Source organism: Alternaria arbusti, assembly GCF_024043155.1.
Source record: "Alternaria arbusti strain BMP 1465 chromosome Unknown scaffold_27, whole genome shotgun sequence".
Taxonomy (NCBI): domain Eukaryota; kingdom Fungi; phylum Ascomycota; class Dothideomycetes; order Pleosporales; family Pleosporaceae; genus Alternaria; species Alternaria arbusti.
In genome coordinates this window covers 50,781-70,627 of record NW_026249967.1, presented here as the reverse complement: position 1 = coordinate 70,627, position 19,847 = coordinate 50,781, and the positions used below count along the sequence as shown (strand labels likewise).

At 53.3% G+C, this 19,847-nt stretch overlaps 7 protein-coding genes across 7 annotated transcripts; 2 read left to right on the top strand and 5 right to left on the bottom strand.

Moving 5' to 3' along the window:
- Positions 1-826: 826 nt before the first annotated feature.
- J4E86_010922 (uncharacterized protein) lies at positions 827-2,503 on the top strand (the record flags this gene model as incomplete). The annotated part of the gene is made up of 2 exons (XM_051451416.1): positions 827-1,345; positions 1,409-2,503. The coding sequence occupies 2 exons, from the start codon at positions 827-829 to the stop codon at positions 2,501-2,503; spliced, it is 1,614 nt and encodes a 537-aa protein (XP_051297415.1).
- A 1,567-nt stretch (positions 2,504-4,070) lies between these two features.
- Positions 4,071-5,354, top strand: J4E86_010921 (uncharacterized protein; the record flags this gene model as incomplete). Its single annotated transcript, XM_051451415.1, has 1 exon — positions 4,071-5,354. One exon carries the CDS (start codon positions 4,071-4,073, stop codon positions 5,352-5,354), a length of 1,284 nt encoding a protein of 427 aa, XP_051297414.1.
- Positions 5,355-5,814: 460 nt separating this feature from the next.
- Positions 5,815-6,513, bottom strand: J4E86_010920 (uncharacterized protein; the record flags this gene model as incomplete). The annotated part of the gene is made up of 1 exon (XM_051451414.1): positions 5,815-6,513. The coding sequence occupies one exon, from the start codon at positions 6,511-6,513 to the stop codon at positions 5,815-5,817; it is 699 nt and encodes a 232-aa protein (XP_051297413.1).
- A 1,987-nt stretch (positions 6,514-8,500) lies between these two features.
- On the bottom strand, positions 8,501-8,986 carry J4E86_010919 (uncharacterized protein; the record flags this gene model as incomplete). The annotated part of the gene is made up of 2 exons (XM_051451413.1): positions 8,501-8,888; positions 8,937-8,986. 2 exons carry the CDS (start codon positions 8,984-8,986, stop codon positions 8,501-8,503), a joined length of 438 nt encoding a protein of 145 aa, XP_051297412.1.
- Positions 8,987-12,601: 3,615 nt separating this feature from the next.
- On the bottom strand, positions 12,602-14,374 carry J4E86_010918 (uncharacterized protein; the record flags this gene model as incomplete). The annotated part of the gene is made up of 1 exon (XM_051451412.1): positions 12,602-14,374. The coding sequence occupies one exon, from the start codon at positions 14,372-14,374 to the stop codon at positions 12,602-12,604; it is 1,773 nt and encodes a 590-aa protein (XP_051297411.1).
- A 1,714-nt stretch (positions 14,375-16,088) lies between these two features.
- On the bottom strand, positions 16,089-17,654 carry J4E86_010917 (uncharacterized protein; the record flags this gene model as incomplete). Its single annotated transcript, XM_051451411.1, is given in 2 exon segments — positions 16,089-16,900; positions 16,916-17,654. The coding sequence occupies 2 exon segments, from the start codon at positions 17,652-17,654 to the stop codon at positions 16,089-16,091; spliced, it is 1,551 nt and encodes a 516-aa protein (XP_051297410.1).
- A 1,050-nt stretch (positions 17,655-18,704) lies between these two features.
- J4E86_010916 (uncharacterized protein) lies at positions 18,705-19,622 on the bottom strand (the record flags this gene model as incomplete). Its single annotated transcript, XM_051451410.1, is given in 2 exon segments — positions 18,705-18,817; positions 18,836-19,622. 2 exon segments carry the CDS (start codon positions 19,620-19,622, stop codon positions 18,705-18,707), a joined length of 900 nt encoding a protein of 299 aa, XP_051297409.1.
- Positions 19,623-19,847: the final 225 nt, after the last annotated feature.

The window sequence follows — 19,847 nt, the reverse complement described above, 5'->3', positions numbered from 1 at the left end:
CTTGCTATCAAATACGCCAAACGCTTATCTCTAGAATGACGGGAAGGCGGGGGCCTGCCCGAGGAGCCCGCGTTGAACCACGAAATCATCACGGTATTCCACCCGCTCCCAGACCAAAGAGACGCTACAAGCCCGGTACCGTCGCCCTGCGCGAGATCAAAAAATACCAGAAATCTACCGACCTTCTGCTGCTGAAGTTGCCCTTCCAGCGGGTAGTCCGCGAGGTTGCCCTGACCGTCTCGCGTATCGATGGCCCGTTGCGATGGCCGAGTCAAGCTATCGTGGCATTGCAAGAAGCGAGCGAAGCCTTCCTGGTAGGCCTGTTCCACGATGCCAACCTTTGCGCTATTCACGCCAAGCGTGTCACGATTCAGCAGAAGGACATTCAGCTTGCGAGGCGGTTGAGGGCGGCCTGGGGCGCGCCTGTGTGAGAGTTGGCATAGGTGGCTGTGACCATACGATCTTCGAAGAGCGTGGTAGTAAGTGCGGGATCACCGACCGAAAGGTGGGGAGTGGTACATGTGCTGTAGTTGTGGGAAGTATCTTGATTTTAGGGAGAGGCGAGGAAATGGACGGTGCGACTAACGTGTATCGCCCCGCACCCCAGACTGGTTTGACTATGAATTCAACATTCTTCGTAAGAGCGCTACAGACTCCTGCTGTAGTTTCTGCCCAGCTACAGGCTTCTAAAAGCCAAAATCACTTGCTCTTTCCGTTGTTCTTCTTGATCGTGGCGTTAGTCTGTTTTCAGTTAGCGTGTATTTCTCATTGGTCGCCATCGGCCGCGACGCGACCTCATCTCATGACACGAACAACATGCGTTATCATGCCGAACACACCCAGCAACGCCCGCCGTGTGTTTGAGCTTCGCCTTGCCCAGAGTGCGCTGAGCCCGCACGACCGAACCGCCGCGCCCACGCCGCTGGCTGATCTACGGACCCTCGACGACCTTGTATGGACCAAAGAGGCTGTCTGCGTTGCCGCGCTCGTGCTGGGATTCCAGGACTACTACTGCGAGGACCTTGAGGCTTTCGAGAAGCGCGTTCAAACTTCACTCGGAGAGTCAGGTGGCTGCAAGAGCTTCCAAGACGTCTGGCACAATATCAAGGGTGTCACCGAACACTGGGGCGCAGACTGGTGGACCGTCCTCCAGCGACACCAAATCCGGATCCAGCAAGTACCGTCGTTCAACCTTGCCGTTTATCTGAACAAGTACTCGAAAGCTGCGCAACCGCTCTCGGACGTTGTCGCTGAGCTCCAGGCGTTCGACAAGGTCAGGCGTCAAGATATCATCAGTGTCCAGCGAAGATACGATCCTAGGAATCCGACCCACTTCGGCCAAACTGTACGTATTTGAGCCGCACTTGGACCTGTCACATAAACTGACGGCGCGTTCTCACCTTCACAGGCTCAGCGTCTGGACTGCAAGTCGTGGCGATATTTCCAGGACATCATCGCGTGGAGGGGCAAGCGATTGAACGCCACCCTGGCCGCAGACGTGTCTTCTGAGCGGGCGCGCCGCCTTGAGAAACGCCAGAATCGCCCATCTAACTCACCTGACAAGAAGAAGAATCGCAAACGGCGTGCGGTGACACCAAGGACACCAGCTAATCCTCGGGATCACTCGCGTTCGCAATCAGTCGAGCGACCTAGACGGGGCCCATCGGAATTACCAGACGACGACACTAGCCTCTTCGAAGGCCGTCGGGACTCACTGTCATTCCAGGACAGCACACTCCAAGAAGAAGACCTTCAGGACACACTCAACGATCAGGAGAGTCCCTTCCGGCGTAACAGCATCACTGACCTGGACACTTCTCGTGTCACAGAGGACGGCCCATCATTTGGGGACGACGATAACATTCAGCCATTCACCCCGGTTCGTAGTATAGACCTCATGTCACTCAAAATGCTCGCACAGGATCCGGACTTCCGCGCGGTCATGCACATCATTGTCAGGAAGAAGAAAGAAATCCAGGCAGCCAAGGAAGACAACCTCCAAGCTACAGTCCATCTTGCTCAGGCGCAAGAGACCGCTCGTAGTCATGCTTTGGAAGCGCAGAAAGCACTGCAGCTGAGTACACTGCCAAGCGAAGATAGCCTGGAACAAATCAAAACGGAATTCTCTGCTAAGCTCAAGGCTACCCAGGACTACAATGAGCATCTCGCAGGAGACATCACGGCGATCACCAACTTCGCCAGCTTAGGAGTAGCCTCGGCGACCCAGGACGTGACCAAACTAGAAGCCATGAAAGATGCGTGCGAAGCGGAAATCAGGCAGATAGAGCATCGTGTCACACAATATGGAGCGTGGGCTGAGAAGATGGGCGCCGCAACGAGGGAGGTAGAGGAGGCGAAGGAATGTTCTCGAAAGGCAAATCAAGTCCTCTTGACAGCGGATGATATGATGCGAATAGCGGAGCTGTGGCTGGGCAAACCAAGCGCTAAACTCTCCATTGAAGTACTGGAAGATCTTCTCAGGGAGCCACTGGAAGGAGAGTAGATGATGCGTTCGTGTTAGACGTCAAGCCTGTTGTTTCGATTTCGTCATGTTTATACCCCTTGCTTAGCAATGAAGAATGTGACTGCGGCCGCTCTCAGAACGCAGTTTCTCCGTACTCAATGCATCTAAGATCTGTTTCATCCACTAACTTTCCCTTATCAACGTACCGTGGACATTGCCGGAGTATAGCTTACTGTCAGATACCAAAGTTAAGTCAGATTGATGTAGATTGTTGTCACTATTAATCATCGGAACCCCAAAAAGCGACAAATGGCACCGAGAACGTTCGGAGAGGTTCACCCGGTCTTATACCAATTTTCACATGCTGTAGACATCTTGATCGTGCAGTTAATCCTAGGTTCTTACTGGCTTTCCTCTCTTGGGCGTCTTCACATGGCAGAGATATACGCCTGCTTCTATACCGACAGATGTATAATGTAATTGATTGCTCTGCCTTTGGTGACGTTTATAAAGACGAGGGTCATGTAGGAGGGGTGTATGCCCAAAGCGTTTAATGTGCTGTGCGGTAGCCACTTCACTGTTTGCGCGTGAGTTCTCGTTCTGTGTTGGTACACTTGGATGCGATGAGAATACCACGCGGAAGAATTAAACAGTCCAAGACTCTCTCTGTAGGCAAGACTGATGTTAATCCTGGCTGGTGTCATGGTTCAATAAAAGATTTGTGTTCTCGATATGGAAGCGCGCGGCTTGAAGACGACAGATGAATACCATAATACTTGCGCTGCAGTCTCTTACTGCGATGCCCTATACGATGTGATCAGGTTTGTTGGGTGAAATCATGGGTTCACGCAGCACTAGTCATTGTCGCTGTACTCTGGCTTAATGCGTGACTACGAGAGTCCGTCCTGAAAGCTGGAACAACTCCTGATATGCTATCTGTCATAACGCCACTGTTCAAAGAGGCTTGCCCTCTTCCCGTCTTATTGTGATCTGTACTATTTCCGCGCGATTTGGAGTGGGATCTTGCAGCAATATCACTGCCGAAATATTCTTTGGGACAGGTGTAAAGATGGTGTGTTAGGCTACCCAGGTATGTCACATTCTTCATGGAAACATTGTTTCTTCCGCATCTCTGCGATGGTGTAGTGTGCGACGCTTCCATACATTATGCTGCATTTGAGGAGATCGAATAGGAAGTGTGGCGACTGAATGGTAAGATTAAGCTTCAATCTATATCTTTTGGTGCTCGCCATCCTGTTGATTTCATGGTTGCCAGTACACAAATTCAAATAACTTCAAAAGCCGAACGCAACCTGCAGAGCTGGCAAGGCTACATCGTCTCAAAAGCTGGTCGAACCGTTGTTCTCGTCCTAATGTAGACCGCACGGTAACTTTTTAACTTTTCTTTCGCACAAAGTGGGTGCGACGCTCAGTGAATACTGGGTGGGGCTATTTACGCCAAGCACGCTCGCGCTAGCCGCTCAAGTACAAAACGCCACCCATGAACATTGCTGCCTTTCACTACATATGCACTATTACGGCTAGTACGCATCGCACCACCGACTATATACCGCAAATTCGCACTTCCTCCGCGCGCTACCCCACCATGCACTCTACTATGCGCGACTCTAGCGACAGCGAGCGCTCGTGTCTCTATCAGTTTTCTCCCTCATCTCCTCCTCCTCTATGCCCTCAGGTACACTCTGTCCCAGTTTTTGAGCTGCCTACTCCGCTCAAGTCATCTCCAATCGACTCCGCGATCAAGAGAGAGGCTCAAGAGCTCTACAAACGTCTACAAGATCTTCACAGCCCCGAGTGGATTGGTGAAGAGGGTAATCAGAAGTTCTTCCCCGTAACACCTGCAGTCTGGCTCGCACTGCAAGATGTACTCTTTTTGAACAACGACAAGTTCAGTTGTCACTACGACGCTAAGAAAGAGTGCTTGGAGGTCAAGATGGTCAGCCCAATCCACAAGGTTGTCAAGAGTGATTTCATGACCACTATCCAGAGGAAGCTTTTCACGTTGGAAGAAAAAGCCCCTACGAAATCTGCAGTACGAGCAGTCATTAGCAGCATCAAATATAAAGGCGAGCTACCCGGAAAAGCATCTGGCGAAGACAAACGTCGCCCCGACGCTGCTTTTGTCTCCGGACAGCGGCGAAAACCTTCACTTGTCGTCGAGATTGGGCACAGCCAGAACGGAGCCACCAAATTCGACCCGATAGCTGATAAGTACATCGGCGGCAGTCAAGGTCGGATCAGAACCATGATAGGCCTTGACATGGAATATCGTACTCCTGAATCGCGAGAGAGGCTTCGCACTCAGAAGAGATGGGCTACCTACCAGATATATCGGAGCCGCATCAACAAGAAAGGCCGGCTGTACCCTCACACCACCAAAGATCCGGTTGTTTTTCAGAATGTGCATGGTGTCGTTAATCCTCGCGCTAAGCTCCGGCTCGAACTGGCCGATTTTCTCCAGCCCAACACCGGTAATTTCCTCGGGTACAGCATCGAGATTTCTCACCGAGAATTGTGCAACGTCATCGCAGAGGGAGACGAAACACAAGATGTTTACGACGGACCCGATTTCGAGGACGACGAGCCACTTGAATACTCCCCAATCCACAAAGGATCGCCTTCCATCGACAGCGAAGACCGCAGTGATACCAGTGTCGGTAAGAAGAGGAAGCGTGGCGGCGAGAAAAGGAAGCGTGGCGGTAGGAAAAGGAAGCGCGCATCAGCCGGAGAAGAAGAGATGGAAGCGGTTCCGGAAGCGGACGGAGAAGACAACAGGGGTGAGAACGGTGAAGAAAACGGAGAAGCGAACGTGGAATGGGCCTTTACCGTTGCCCACGCGCGCGCAGCCTCTCCAAGGGTTGTTATCTAGAATCGAAGACGATAGACACCCCGCGACTGGCTCGCCATGAAAGCGGCCTTGGCATATTCTTCTATGGACTTGATACCCCGGGCGCAGCCCTCCGATGAACGATAGATAATGAACGAAATGACCACGATAATACCATGACCTCTCATTCTGATGCATGAGCCCATGAGCATACGTACATGGTTTCTATCGTCTTGAACACCCCCGGACGCAGTTGTATTCTGCAAAACCTCTTTGTGTGAAGACGTGTGATAGAGCTGCACAGAAGATTGACAGATGTCAGACGGATAGTTCAAGAGATGATACCACATGAAACAGGTGATGTATTTGGAAAGCAGTGCTATAGTAAGCTACGATGGGGTGACTTGCGTCAAAGCATCTATTCCATTACCCCGTCACGTATCCTACCTCATCCCTCTCATCAATGTCCGCGAGCGCATGTTTAGTCTGCGTCAGTACATAGCTAGACTTCATCCTCGACATCGTCGTCATCAACGATGACATCGCCAGTCCTGGGATCTCTGATGACTGACTCTCCGACCACCCTGTACGGGACGCCAGCGGGCACAGGCCTGCGCTTGACTTTGTCCTCACCCATCAAGGCAAGCTCATCCTGACTGTCAGACGATCCATGGTCAAGAATACTAGAACCGGCGCCTCCACGACCCTTCTTCCGAGAGCTACCGTCCTTCTTAGCCTGTGGCTTGCGCACAGCGGCCTTGACCCTCTTGCTCGGGTCACGCACGATATCCTCATCCTCGTCTTCCTCATCCATATCCATATCATCCGCCTCCCTTTTGACGACCACAGCACCTCGCTTCTTGGGGGTAGCAGCAGCGACCTTCTTGGCCGCCGCGCCGGCGCCTACCTCATAACCCAAGCCTTCCTGCATCTTGCGCGCCTCAGCCCGAAGAGCGGTGATACGGTTCCTGATACTACCGACGCTGGAGCCGGGGAAGACCTTGGATAGCTGCGGGTATTCGGCGGGGGTGACGGTACGGCCGAAGATGAGGAGGAAGAGCTTGCGGTCGTTGGCGGCGTCCCAGGTCATCTTGGTTGGACTGGAGGAGGGGGACGCGGCGAGGCTCAGGGGCGAAGAAGGGGCGGGTAGGAGGGGTTTAGCGGTTTTGGCGGCACGCTTCGGGGTGGCGTTGGCTGACATGGCGAAGAAAATGGTGACAATGGCGAATGAGGAGGGATAAGATCGAGGAGACGGTTACCGTTGTCTGTTGATGCAATCGGTTCGTCTGTAATACTGTGAGTGGATGAGTCGGAAGTGTGGGGTAGATTGAATGAGCGTACGAGGATATCGGTCGGCGCGACGGGCGGATAGAATGTCGCGGTTTGGGAACTAAGTCGGGGAAGTGCAGTGCTATCTTCTATGAGTGCTGATCGTCTGGCAAATCTGATAACAACGGAGATGCGACGCCGGAGTATGAGTTTTGTTCGGTGATCTAGCGATTTTGTAGACGAGCGTGTAATGTGGCTCGTGTTGGCGCAAACGATTAACCGGATCGAGCGAGTTGAGTGAAGTAATACTCAGGTAACATACGTCAGGTTCGACAGGTGCTCAAAGCAGAAGTGCGAAGACCTGGATCTCAACGTCTGGCGTAGCGACAGACGTAGTTCCAGGCCGAGAAGATAGAACCTTGAGAAGAATGACTGAGCATGACACGGCCTGCCGAGGCCTCTCTCGCGGTGTTTGGGAAAATCTCCATCGTTCCGAGCTCGATGCTCTTACTCAGCTCATCGCCCTGAAAGATGCGGTCGGAAAGGAGAAGCATCCTTGGAAGAGGGCGGCAGTAAGCGGAGCAGAGCCCATGATGTTATCAACAAGAAGACACACGGCAAGCTAGCGGGTTTTAAAATGTTCAAACGTATCTTCTCGGGAACCAGGGTCTGATCTGATATGCAAAGGGCAACTGTATTGGATCGCGTTCCGAATGAAACTGACTAGATCTTATACAATCCGCTGATGGCAAGCAGTGAGAGAGATGCGAATAATATGGGAGTCTTGAGATCCTTGAGGCAAGATGGATCGGACGTCCAAACGAGAGGCCCGTGTATCTCGTCGTCGCGGTATACGGTTGTTGTGAAGCTTCTGGCTGACGAGAAAAGGCACACGATCTAGCGGATGAGCGAGCCTCAAGGGTCGGGAGTGTGTAGCATTCCTGTAGTTTCGAGAGTTTCGATGGCCGATGGAACGTATGCACCTACTCAGCCAGCCAGCCAGCCAAACTGCCGGCCGACGGCGATCAGTATGTACCAAAGCTCGCTAAACAGACCTCTTCGTGCCGGTGATGAGCTCATATCCTCTCAGCTTGGTACTCGTGACGTTTCTGCCCAGGTAAATCTGCTCGGATAACTTCTGTAGCCATTTGTAGGCAGTGGCTGGTGGCATGGCACCCGATTCCACCACCTCGACACAAACATCTAAAAGGCCAGCTACCCGTGTTACCGAAGTGTGCTGTAATATTGAGTGTGGCACGATACGCAGAAGACAGGAGACTCAATAAAGCTGTGATGAGGTGTAGTTGGGTGATGACGTGAGGCTTGAAGATCCAACCTTGGAAGCCACGTGGATCTAGCGTGGCCGCACCCACCCAAAATGCTGACATCACGAGCGAGGATTGGACGACGAGCAACACAAGATGCCACCAGTTACACTACTGCAGCCTGCGCGAGCGAGAGGAGTCCTGCAACCTCGGACCGGTCCGCGTACCTATTCAGGATGCTCTGCATTGCACTGTAGCCCGTTGTGGTGACGAAGCGCCGCGTGAAGAACAGATTTCGATAGCCCCGAGATATACCCGTGTGCCCATTACTGCCCTGATCCCTCTAAACTTTGCAATATCGCTGCCACGTCTATATATCCGCCGCCCCTCTACTGCAGTACTCTACGGGGGAAAAATTCGCATTGAGCAATGCCCTGATCGAGCGTATGCCGCGCGACGTCCTCTCCCCCCCCTGCGTATCATACCTCAGCCCGTTCTGTGTTGAGCTGGTGTTGATGTGGTCATGCTCGAGTCATGACTAAAGTGTGCGGTCGATGCGCCGAAGGCGGAGGGCGCGAGCTGGTGCGCTGGCTGGAAAGAGATGGTCAACTTGGATGCCAGGTCAAGAGGGGACGAGAGATCTCACTGTTGCCTCTAGCCGGACACTCTGACTCCCTTAGCGCGACTGGGCGAGTTGAGCGTCGCAAGGCTGTCCGTCGGCGCCGTCTTCTTGCCGCCTGATGGCTGCCGTTCCGGCTCTCTGCATCCCGCCAGGGCCTCATACTCCTTGTCCCAGTCCGCCCCCAGGTCCCTCTGGTAGTCGGGAGTCACCAGATCCTCAGTGTCTCGTTTGTCGCGCCAATTCAGCCCTTCGTGCCAGCCGTCCTGTTCGGGGTATGGGATGACGAGCCGGCCGCCCACCCGTTCTATAATTTGCTCCGGCGTGTCGGTGAGGTGTGATCCGGTCGAGAAGGAGGGATTGGGCTGGCCTGATTTCGGGGTATCGAGGCGTACATTGCAGTCTGCGGTGGACGACGCGGTCCTGGAGCTGTCAGTCAGGGAGAAGGCCGACGAAGCGCATGTTTGGTACCGTGGTCTGTCTTTGGTGGTCGCAGAGCGCTTGCGACCGAAGCAGCACATATGCGCAGAGTGCAGGAGTCTGGATATCAGGAATGGGCAGTCGTGGCGTGCATGGAGAGCGTCGGGGCTCCACAGCGGCGTGGTTGAGAGTCTGCGTGTCTGCTGTCAAAGGGCGACCCTTAACGAAACTATACGGCCAATACGGAAGGTCGCACAGCACATCGCGGGCCTCAACACCCGGAGCCGCATTCTGGGCGGCGTCTTGCAAGAGGTGGCTGCACGTGATGGCAGCTCCAATGCGATGCCAACTCAGCTATTGCGACACCGCAAAAGCGATGCGCAGCTGGATTCGCGCGAGGTCGTGGATGGCGTACCGAGCCAGCGCTGGCTGATGGGTGAGCGCGCCCGGAGTTAAGATGGCCCACACGCCCGGCGATAACAACGCCGCCTGTGTTCTGTCCATCCACCGATACACCATAGTATCTCTACCATTCCCCTTCCCCAGCAGCCATTGCATCCGCGCAGGGCACCAGGCTTTTGATCGCTATCTTCTGTAGCCCTCATTATGGCTGACCTCATCCTCTTGACCTTGGCAAATCCGGCCAGCGAAGAATCACCACCGCGATGAAAAGACGAAGGTCCCGCCCATTCAGATGCCTTCGTTGCTCCAGTACGCTTCTTCCAATCGGTCCTGCCTAGGAGCAGGTGTAAAATCAAGACCGGATCACCTCCTCGCCCACGACATCGACACCGGCTGAAGATACACAAGCCAACGCCGCGACCCACCTTAAGCGCGACTTCTTCACCTGATCAGGTTATGCCGATGGCGGACCTACCTCTGGATGGCATAGTGGAAAGGGGAAATGAGGAGGCGCTGTGCAACTCACCTTGCCAGCCCGACCTCTTCTCTCAGTCGTCGAACACACAGCAGGCCTCCTGCCGGCCTCGCACCACGCTGGTCACCGCGACAACTGCATCCGATATCACATCATGAGGATGAACCGCCACAATCACATGCAGTCTTGGTGCCAGACACTTAAAAGCAAACCGACTCCGCTGGACCATCTCATTCACATCGGGCAATTAGGAGCACGTCTGTCCACCAACACTACAGCAGCGAGATTTCACCCAAGCCAGCCATGGTCAAGCCGAGATTTACGGCGGAGAAGCGAAGATGTGAGGCCAAGTGGCCGGTACACTCCTTTCATCCCCTCTTACCATTCCACGAGCTAATGCGCAATAGAAGTGACCATATAGATCCTGCGGTCTTCTCCTCCCCACTCAAACGCAGTCGATACCGCGCGATATTCACCGAACGCTTCCGTACACGTACTCTTTGTCCACGTATATGGCCAACAGCCCCAATGATATAAACGATGAGGCTGCGACGAAGAACACATTCTTATATACAACGGAACGCGGATGTGGTACGACCGGATGTGGGAGAGGGCCGTCACGGGCGGCAGCTCCTGGTGTGAAACGATCGTCGGGCATTCCACCCAATCGGACTTTCGCATGAACGTGGGCATGGACAGACGAGCACAGGAGGATCTGGAGATTGGGTTGGGTCAAGTGGCTACATTAGATCGTGTGCAGAGGAAGGCTGCTTTGTGTAGAAGGGCTAAGCTGGGAATGAACATCAGATGCGCCATCATGCTGACTAGGGCATGAACATACGCACTACCACAATCAGATGGCTTCCGGCCGCCCCAAATTTAGCGCTCGTTCATACCATCATGCAAGTTTTCACATCCGATATCTGACATCGCCGTCACATCGTCGCAATTCCCTTGTTCTTCTCTCACAGTCAGAAGACACCATATTGGGGGAACATCAGGGCGATCTGCGACGGAATATTACGCCATTTGGAGTGGCTTCTAGACAGTTCAAACTCTCCCGTGTATCATGTACACCAATTCCGCCCGGGTGATATTTGCATGGCGTTCGCTGTCACCACCGGCGTCACCAGACATGACAGTTCCCGCGCCAAGGATCCCCAAATCTAGCGTCCCTCAGACGGCATCATCGTCATCGTCATCGTCATCGTCAACTACTCCAGCCACGCCAACGAGTCTTCCCTGACACAACAGAACTGGCCTTTTATTCCAAACACCTTACGTCTTGCCCGGTTAATGTCTACATGACGTCCGCAATCCGCATGACGGGTCAGTAGCCACCACAAGCGATGTTGGGAATGACAGCATGCAAGCCCCCATTCGAGGCATCCTTCGCATCGTCGAACTCAGCACCCCTCATACAACATCCTCACTCACTCGGAGACCACTCGCGATACCGCATGCTGTGACTCGATGAGAGCATCCCCGTCCACCACGAGCCTGTCGCAATAACACTGTCAAGACCCGACGCCATGCCCTCCGGCCCCTTCGTAACGAAGCCCCGCGCGAGCGCCACACACCGATACACCTTGCGAGAGTTCCATACCCCTCAGACGCATTGGGCTACCGCATGAACGCACGTATGGGCCAGAGCTATAGCGCAATGTTACCGCGTGAACATCTGCTTTCGGCCGCAATGCCCTAGGACATACTTCTTTGAATGTAGCTGGTGGTGGAACACAACAGCCAGCATGTTTGAAGTCGTCGGACTGCCTGGAATCGCGAGCGAAGTCATATGAGATGGGGCGCAAGAGCTCTTGGATGGCACAAGACACTTGTTGACTTGGACAGGGAGATGCGCCGATGAAGAGAGGTGCATACAGCAAGGAGATGTGCTAGTAACACACCACGGGTGCGACGAGATAGAAGACATAGGAGCGATCAACTCCAGTCGCGCAGAATCTGAACATTGCATGATCTGGTGGTGTTGGCACAACTGGAGACAGCCGCACAATACACCATCCTTGGGCGCGTGCACCTCCCGCTGTTCAGACTTCAGCATGAATCTTTGGCTCGAAAGATCCTAGCAATATTCGAGGTTCCCCCAATTCCGTGAGTAAATTCTCGCGCATTATCAGACGATCCATGCTGACAGTTCTATCAGCACGCTCTTCCAATACTTGCATGCAGCGCAGCTCGAGCCCACGGCCGAGGACCACGAACGCGACCGACAACGCGCGATCGATACGCCGAGCATCATGATGCAGTTGCTCTGATACTGAGGCCCATCGAGATTGGAGTGTGTAGGCACATGGCGGCGAGGCGCAACGTGGAGACAGGAGTTGGCACGCCGGAATGTATCTGGTCGCGGGATACCGCCGCTGGCTGGATGTTCCTCTTCTGATCCCATAGTCTTCTGTCTCATACTTCGGTGCAATGGCGAGTGAGTGCAGGAGTTCTTTGGTGGAAACCTCCGGTTTTCAGGATATCTCGCTCCTTTCTAAAGGTACCCAAAGACGAGTTCTCTTCACCCACTGTCACTTCATCCTTCACATATGCAATAAGAGAGGACATTGGACGCACCCATTATCTCGTGTTTTATGGGTCTCTCTATTCTAAACGAAGAGCGTACGACATACGATATACCACTTCCAGCGGCCGAATACGATATCCCGATTGACCTTTCCCCAACCCTTTCGACTTCGTCTTCGATACTAAGGATCCACTCCTCCTCCGCGACCCGAAACCCTCAACGCCAGTCCCGCAACTAGCCCGTCATATTCACTCGCACCATTGTCCCCCTCTCTGAACCACAAGCACCCCTTCTACCATGCCACGACTACGCGATATCAGGTCTCTTCTCTCGCACTACATGCACTGTAATGCGATATCGAGACTCGTCGTGCTGAACAACCAAAGGCCCGATTAGCGTCCCCCGATGAGCTGCGGCATCGATGTCTGGTACGGCGATCTGGAGGTACTGCGGAGATCTTAAGTATACTGGATGGAGTGGTGCCGTTGGGACTGACAAAAAGGCAGTCTGGCGGTCGATGTCGTTTAGCAAGGTTTGTGAGGGCATTGAATTTGCTTGGACGCTGGTCGTGGCGGTTTGCGCTGTTCGCGCTGTATCTGGCACAGTTTGGCTGACCTCCGCAAGCTGGTGGATGCTTCTAGGCGATATCTGTTCTTCCTGAGTCTCTGAAATTTCGCGGGATCTTTGCGGGGTGGAAATGGGACGCTTCTCGCATTCATTTTTGTTTGGCCAATCGTCGCGACGGGCGCCTCTCGGGTTAACGACCTCTTCTTGCGACAACTTCCCCGCCTCTTCTGCGAGTCGCATCCCATCGACGTCCTGCTCGGCAACATCGATGGCGCCCATATCAACATCCTCATAGATCACGGCCTGTGAGCTTCCATCATTTACAACGTCCGGATCGAAGAAGCTGACGACGGAGTCTTCATGGTAGTGTCGAGTGTTCACTCCACTCGACTTTGGAGTATGATACGTCTCGTCCTCGCTGTCCTCAAACCCCGCACGAATGCCCCCGGGAATATTCACGACTGGATCTTCGCCCATTACGAGATCTTCATCGACCTCCACATCCGCCTGCACGTCATCGCCTCCCGTATCGATCTCCTTCCGTGACGGCGAACCGCGCTGATCGCTCATCTTAGCATGCTCTCCAAGTTCATCAACAAATCTGGTACCCCAGCTTGGCCGCTCGTCTTCGGGAACAGACTCGACAGCGCGTGCTCTCTGCCCATGATGCATTCTCCTGCGCTTCGCAGGTCGCCCATCCTCGCTGATAGAGAACGGATCGACAATGATCATGGAAGATACTGCACTCCTATCAGTAGGCTTCCCTGCTACCGGATCTAAATCCCGTATCGGATCGACCGGCTGCTCAGTTTGCATCGGTACCTTGGGCGGCCGCCCGCGCTTCCGAGCTAGCGCAACTGGCGGAAGTTGCTCACCTGCCGGGACGAGCTTCTGAGGCCGGCCTCTCTTTTTTGCGCCCGTGGATACTGGGACGGCCGCAGTAATTCCAGATACTTCAGCCTGGGCGACATTCGGAGGGCGGCCGCGCTTCTTTGGTATCGTCGCGATTGCAATGGCTGGAGCAGTGGCTTCCTTCTCGGTGATGGCTTTCCGCGGACGACCTTGTTTTCGCGGTATCAGGGGAGTCGAATCAGCTGGTGGAGCTTCCGATTCTGGCGCAACTTTCGGCGGTCGGCCTCGCTTCTTGGGAACCGCGGGGGCTGGAATGACTGGTAAACCTCTACTTTGTTTCTCTGGGGCGCTCTCTGTCGGTTGCATCTGCGGATGCGGTGGCCTGGAGTAGCCTAACAAGATGATTGACGAGTCGTCTTGGGCCTTCTCCTGGGGTCGATCACGCTTCTCCGGGACTGCAGGGACTGCAGCAGGCGATTGCTCTACTGACCTGACGTTGGGCGGACGCCCACGTCGCTTGGGTAGATGAGGGCTGGGCGAAGCCATGGGCGCATCCTCCATGATCTTTCGTGGTCGCCCGCGCTGCCTTCGCGCCGGGACGGCGGTGACATCAATGTCGGCAGTGTGCCGTTGAAGCCCAGCGTTCTTCTTTGGGGGCATCGTGAGTGTTTTCGAAAGAGTTGTGACAGTAGAGATTGCACAATGCGACCGTGGTGGGAGTGAAGGGTGGGGTTCAGGTTGCACAAGCTTGACTGATCGTGCCAAGACTTTTACGCGACTTGCGCGCGCCAGGTACCTAGGTACTGCGACAAAGGAAGCGACCACGGCCCACATTGTTCCAGCACACTGCTGCCTGGAAATTCACTGGCATACCTACTAATGCCGACTGCGAGACTCCTATCACCACCATGGGCATGGTGTGGTGCACATGACTGAACCCAGGAAAGCTGGACAAACCTTCAACATCCCGAGGTCGTCAATATCTGACGGATCAATTACGACCAGAACTCACGTGGCATACGATTACGATCAAGGAAAGCTATTGCAGTAGGTAATTTAATTTGACGCTAAACTAATTAAGAATGCTGAACAAAAGTTGGATACGGGTAATAACGCCCCTCCGGAAATTCGGAACGACAATCGTCGTGTATGGCCTCCACAGCGGACGAACTCGGTAACAGATCATGAAGAGCTGCCGATGAGTAAGATAGCGTAGATCTACTACGCGGTTTCTCCGTCAACGCTCTGACCCATGATCAGCTACACGAGCATCAGAGAAACTTCAGCACTTTCCTTGACGTAACGCCCGATTCTGAATCATTGCGATCCTCTAGGACGTCCACCCCAAGCCGTGCCGAATTCCGCTTCTACAGGTATCCATTGCGCTTCCGTCTTGTCTTTCGTCTCGTCTTGTGATTTGGAGATCGTGGTGGAAGAAGTATCATCCTTTGAACGGGTTGGATGCTCGTCTAGCCGAAGCGCTGGCAAAAGCATGGAGCGCTCGATCCTACTTCCTTCAAGGCGTATCTCTTCCGGGAGATTAAGACGACGCAACACGGATGCTTCGACCATTGCGTAGACCATAATAGCCATGCAGCTACACAGTATACACATGCGTACAGTACCGCGGTCGACGTCGATGCCAAACCCCAAGGCGATACTGGCAACAACAAAACATAGATGGCTCATGTGCGCCACAACTTCCATGCCCTTGCAGATGTCAAGCGCCAACCCTTCGATCCCCGAGTAGTCCTTATAACCCTCCGCTGGTTTGTCTAGCCCTGTCTTTTTATCGATCCAGTCATTCAGGCCTCTAGCAGTTTGTATGAGATATTCATGTAGGGATATCCTGAAGTAAGACAGGGTTCGTGATGTGTGGTGTAAAGTACAAGATAGCATGTTGACCAAAAGAAGCAAGTCAATGAGTGCGAACTGCGTGCTCTGCTCGTGAGCCTCGTGGAGCACCTGGCTCCCTAGGGATGTATAGTTTGTTTGGTTCATCGTGCTTTCCTGGTCCTTGGTACGATCAAGTTGGTTGTGTGTATTCGAGAGATGTTGTCTTGAGTTCTGGCTGGAAGCATTACGTCAGCTTTTGTAGGTGCCGCCATTTTCCACTGTGCTTGCCGGGCTCTCATCACTGTTTACATACAAAAGAAGTCTTCAAGCATAGGAAGTTTGGTGGTGGACATTTTGACTTGTTGGTGCACATTGAGCGAGTGAATCATCGACATCGATCGAATCACATGATCCGAGGAATGGCCTCCTGTCGAGAACTTCAAGAGTACTACAACACCAGAAGGCTGCAAAGAAGTATGAACACGACATAGGGTCTCATTTTGTCATACATGCAGAAAAGGCGGCGATGGACTCCAATCTATTTCCCCTGCTCGGCGAAGCGTTCCCTCAAAGACTTCTCTTCCTTCACATCGCGCGGCACATCCTCTAGCTCGCTGCAAGATTCTCTCTCGACTTCCGACTCATACATCTGTTGCTTCAGAAGCGTATTCTCTCTATCCTTTGCTTCGCATTCGTTGCATGCTTCTTGCGTTCCACTTCTCCTCCTTTCATCCAACAGGTTGGTCCGCCATTCCTCCATCACGTCCATGGTGGTCTGGTTTTGCTTCTCATGTTCTGCAGCTTCGTATATGTGCGCCAGGACAGCAACGCGCGGCAGGTCTGACGAGTCGAGTATTTGACCCTCGAAACTGGGGATCAGAATGCGCATGAAGTTGTCGGGATGCTCACGATGAGCGTTGCTTCTGCGTGTGGGGGTACGGTCAGGTTGTGTGGAAGGTCGGGTAACTCGGTGCTGGTCACGCAGACTCTTGAGATACTCCGACACCTTGTAGTTGACCGTTCGACCTGTCTCTGCTTCTTTCTTGTGTCTACCCAGCTGGTTGGCAGAGTCTTCCGCGCCCATGAGGTCGACGATGGTAAGGATGCCCCTAAGCGTGCCGTCGTTGCGATGGTGTACCCGAAGCTCGAGCCAGGAAGGGCCACGAGAAGACGTAGGTTTGTCATGATGTTTGGCGCGGCGCCGGATAGATTCACTTCGTAGCTTCTTGAGTTCTTCGGCCGAGTCGCACACCGTGGGTGTCATGTATCCGCCGCCTTTTCCTTGGTAGCGGAAGTAGAGGCCCGTGTTGGAATACAGAAACACATCGGCCCGCGAAGACTCGCTGTTGCCTACTACAAGCTTACCTTCCTCACGTCTCAGTAGATCATGGGGCGTGTTGCAGCACACCTCCACGAAGGAGACGTGGATCTGGAATTGGGGGAAAGCGAGAGCAGCAAAGCGATCGAGGAGTGAGGGATCAGCTGCGTTGGGCTCTATGGTAGTGTGGGTTTTGCCCGATTGCGTTTCGCCATAAGTGATGAGCATGATGTGCTGTCCGTGTAAAGCGGTCTGGATCATCGGTTCGAGTTCATCGAAGACGTTGGCGGTAGGGCAATGGGGACCAAAGACACGCCAGAAATTGTAGGCTTCGTCCGCTCCGTTGATGATAGAGAAATCGTTCCACTTCCATTTCGAGATGGGCCGCGACGGTGCTTTGTTGGCAGATCCTTGGGCGGGCAACTTGGGCCGCACGCGGCAGTAAAGCAGGACCGGATTGATGTGACGGAAGAGTGCCTGACGGGCTTTCTTCAACGACTCATTCATCTCGCTAGTGGCGTCTTTCCTGGCTGCGTCGAGTTGGATGGGTAGTTCGCCGAGCTCATGCCCTAGCTGTCGGTTGTCCTCTTCCAGTAACATAATATGTGCATTGCACTCTTCAACCCTGCGTTCCAACTCTTTTTTGCGCCTTTCGAGACCCTCCAGCTGATCTTGCAAATCTTTATCAAGTACGTCGCGTCGGCAGAGCTCATCTTCAATCGCGTCGCACGTTAGTTGCGTGGCCCTCCTGGCGACTCTGAATGCGTCGGCTCGGGAGAGGGCCATGTCGGAAAGCACTTGGGAATACTATGATCATGGTCAGGAATGAGAGCGATTTAATAGCTGTTTCCTCGTTGTAAGTAGTCGGTCTTGCATTCAATTGAAAGTGCCTTTGTTACGCGTCGCTTGAGATGACGCTCACAGCCGGCGCTGGTCTCTGTCTAGCCACTATCGGCTTAGCGTCCTCACACCGCGCAACTACCTCAAGTGCTCGGCCTCACAATCATCCCAACGTTGGAGAGCGACACTGTTACGCTTGTTTCCGCGATCTGCCCACTGTTGAGCTATCTACACAGTTCACACTTCATATAAAATCTGTATACCACCCATTTATCGCTGCCATGGTGTCGTGATTATGACCGCGCAAACAACCGCTGGATTTCTAAAGCACTTGAAGGAAGCCATACCACCATTAGCTGTTCAAGCAATCGATCCTACCATCACATTGAAACCCTCTTCGCACAGGCAGATATTAGACGATCCACCAGACTGGCTACCTATAGCTCGCAGTCAATCGATAATCTGGCAGGCCTGCGCAGAGTTGCCGCGCCCAGTTGACCTAATGGAACGTCATACCGACCCAAAGACTCTTCTTCCGATACTATCGGCATTGCCATCTCATCATCGCTTGTATGCTTCGACGTCACCGGTCGTCGATCGCGCTCTATCGATTCAAGTGCTCGCCTCACTGGATGCATCACACCAGCGACTGGTCTTGCGAGTGGAAGATGATAGCGGACGAGGGAAGACCATACCCTCACAGCTATTGTTAAAAGACATGCTCGTCTCATGGCAGTCGGATTGCGTTGTGGCCTTACGACATAAATCGCCGGCCAAAGACTCAGTTCACAGGGTCTACATAACGGCAATGTCCAAGACGCAAGCGGACAACTGGTACCTTGCGTTGAAGCAACTTTCGGTTGGAGCATGGGAGTAGCACAGGTGCTCTTCTCATTCAACTACGGCCTCCAGATCAACTACGAACGGTTCCCCCAACGACTCAATCCCGCGGTCATCTCACATGCACGACCTCGTCTTCTCCTCCTTCAAGTCGCCCTACAGCTGCGCGACCTTCATCAATTCCTCCAGACCTGCCGTGATCCCATGCGGGTTCTTCCAAGTGTCCACGCATCTTTCATCGTGCTTCACCTCCTGCGCTACCTCGATCACTGTCGTCAAATACATACCGTCCTCCCCGTTGAACTCAACATGGTTGGTGTGGAAGTCGGATCGCAAAGGGCGTTCTCCCAGATTCCTCTTTTTGTCATCTTTCCAGCCCAACTCTATGACCTGTGCGATACGCGCGTACAGTGTGCAGAGATATTTCATGTAGTTTTCTTCCTCGGGACTGACGTTTTCTCGGTGGTGGAAGCCCTTGTAGGCGTACTCAAATACAGACTGCATCACAAAGCCCATGTTGTGCATCCGATCAAAGGCGTCTTTGTAGTCCCTGGTTTCGATGATTTCCGTGGTCCTGGGTCTGACCCGACCGTGTTGGAGCTTCAAGTTCGCGATCTCGACATTTTGTTGTTCAAGAAGATGCTCGTATTCCGAAATCTTGGTCAACATGACGCGGACGAATTGTCCCAGATCCGGATCACGACGACTCGCTGCTGCGTGTGCCTCGTCGGCTGACGGGTTGTCGTGAAGAACTCCAGTTACAAAGTCTTGCACAGCCTTATTCATCGACTCCCACTTGACCATCGGATCGATGTGACGAATGACCTCTTTGAAGTTTTCTTCCAGCAACTGGATGCGTCCGTTGGCATCGATAAGCTCGAGCTCTTTGGCTTGGGCCTCCTTAATGCGCTCGTCGTACTCGCTCAACTTATCGAGAGCCTGGCTCAGGCGTGTGGTGATGTCTTGGTTTTGTTGTCGGTAATAATGAAGGGTGTCGTTCGCGGGACGTCTGGCTTCGCTTTCCAGGAATTTGTTTTGGAGGTCCTGAAAAGATTTGGAACCTGATGATGCCATATTTTTGGTAGAGGCGATGCGCGCAATGAAAGAGATGGTATCCTTGTTTCAGACTAATGTGATGGATGTGGTATAGTTGATGATCACGAATTGAATATGGGATTAGTGCGACGTGGGTGCCTCGACCCGGGAATATATAGTCACGCTGATAGAAAGCAGGAGCTTGGTCTGTCAAACAAAGCTTCAAGTATCGTGTAGTTTCGCATTACATATTATCACTCTGAA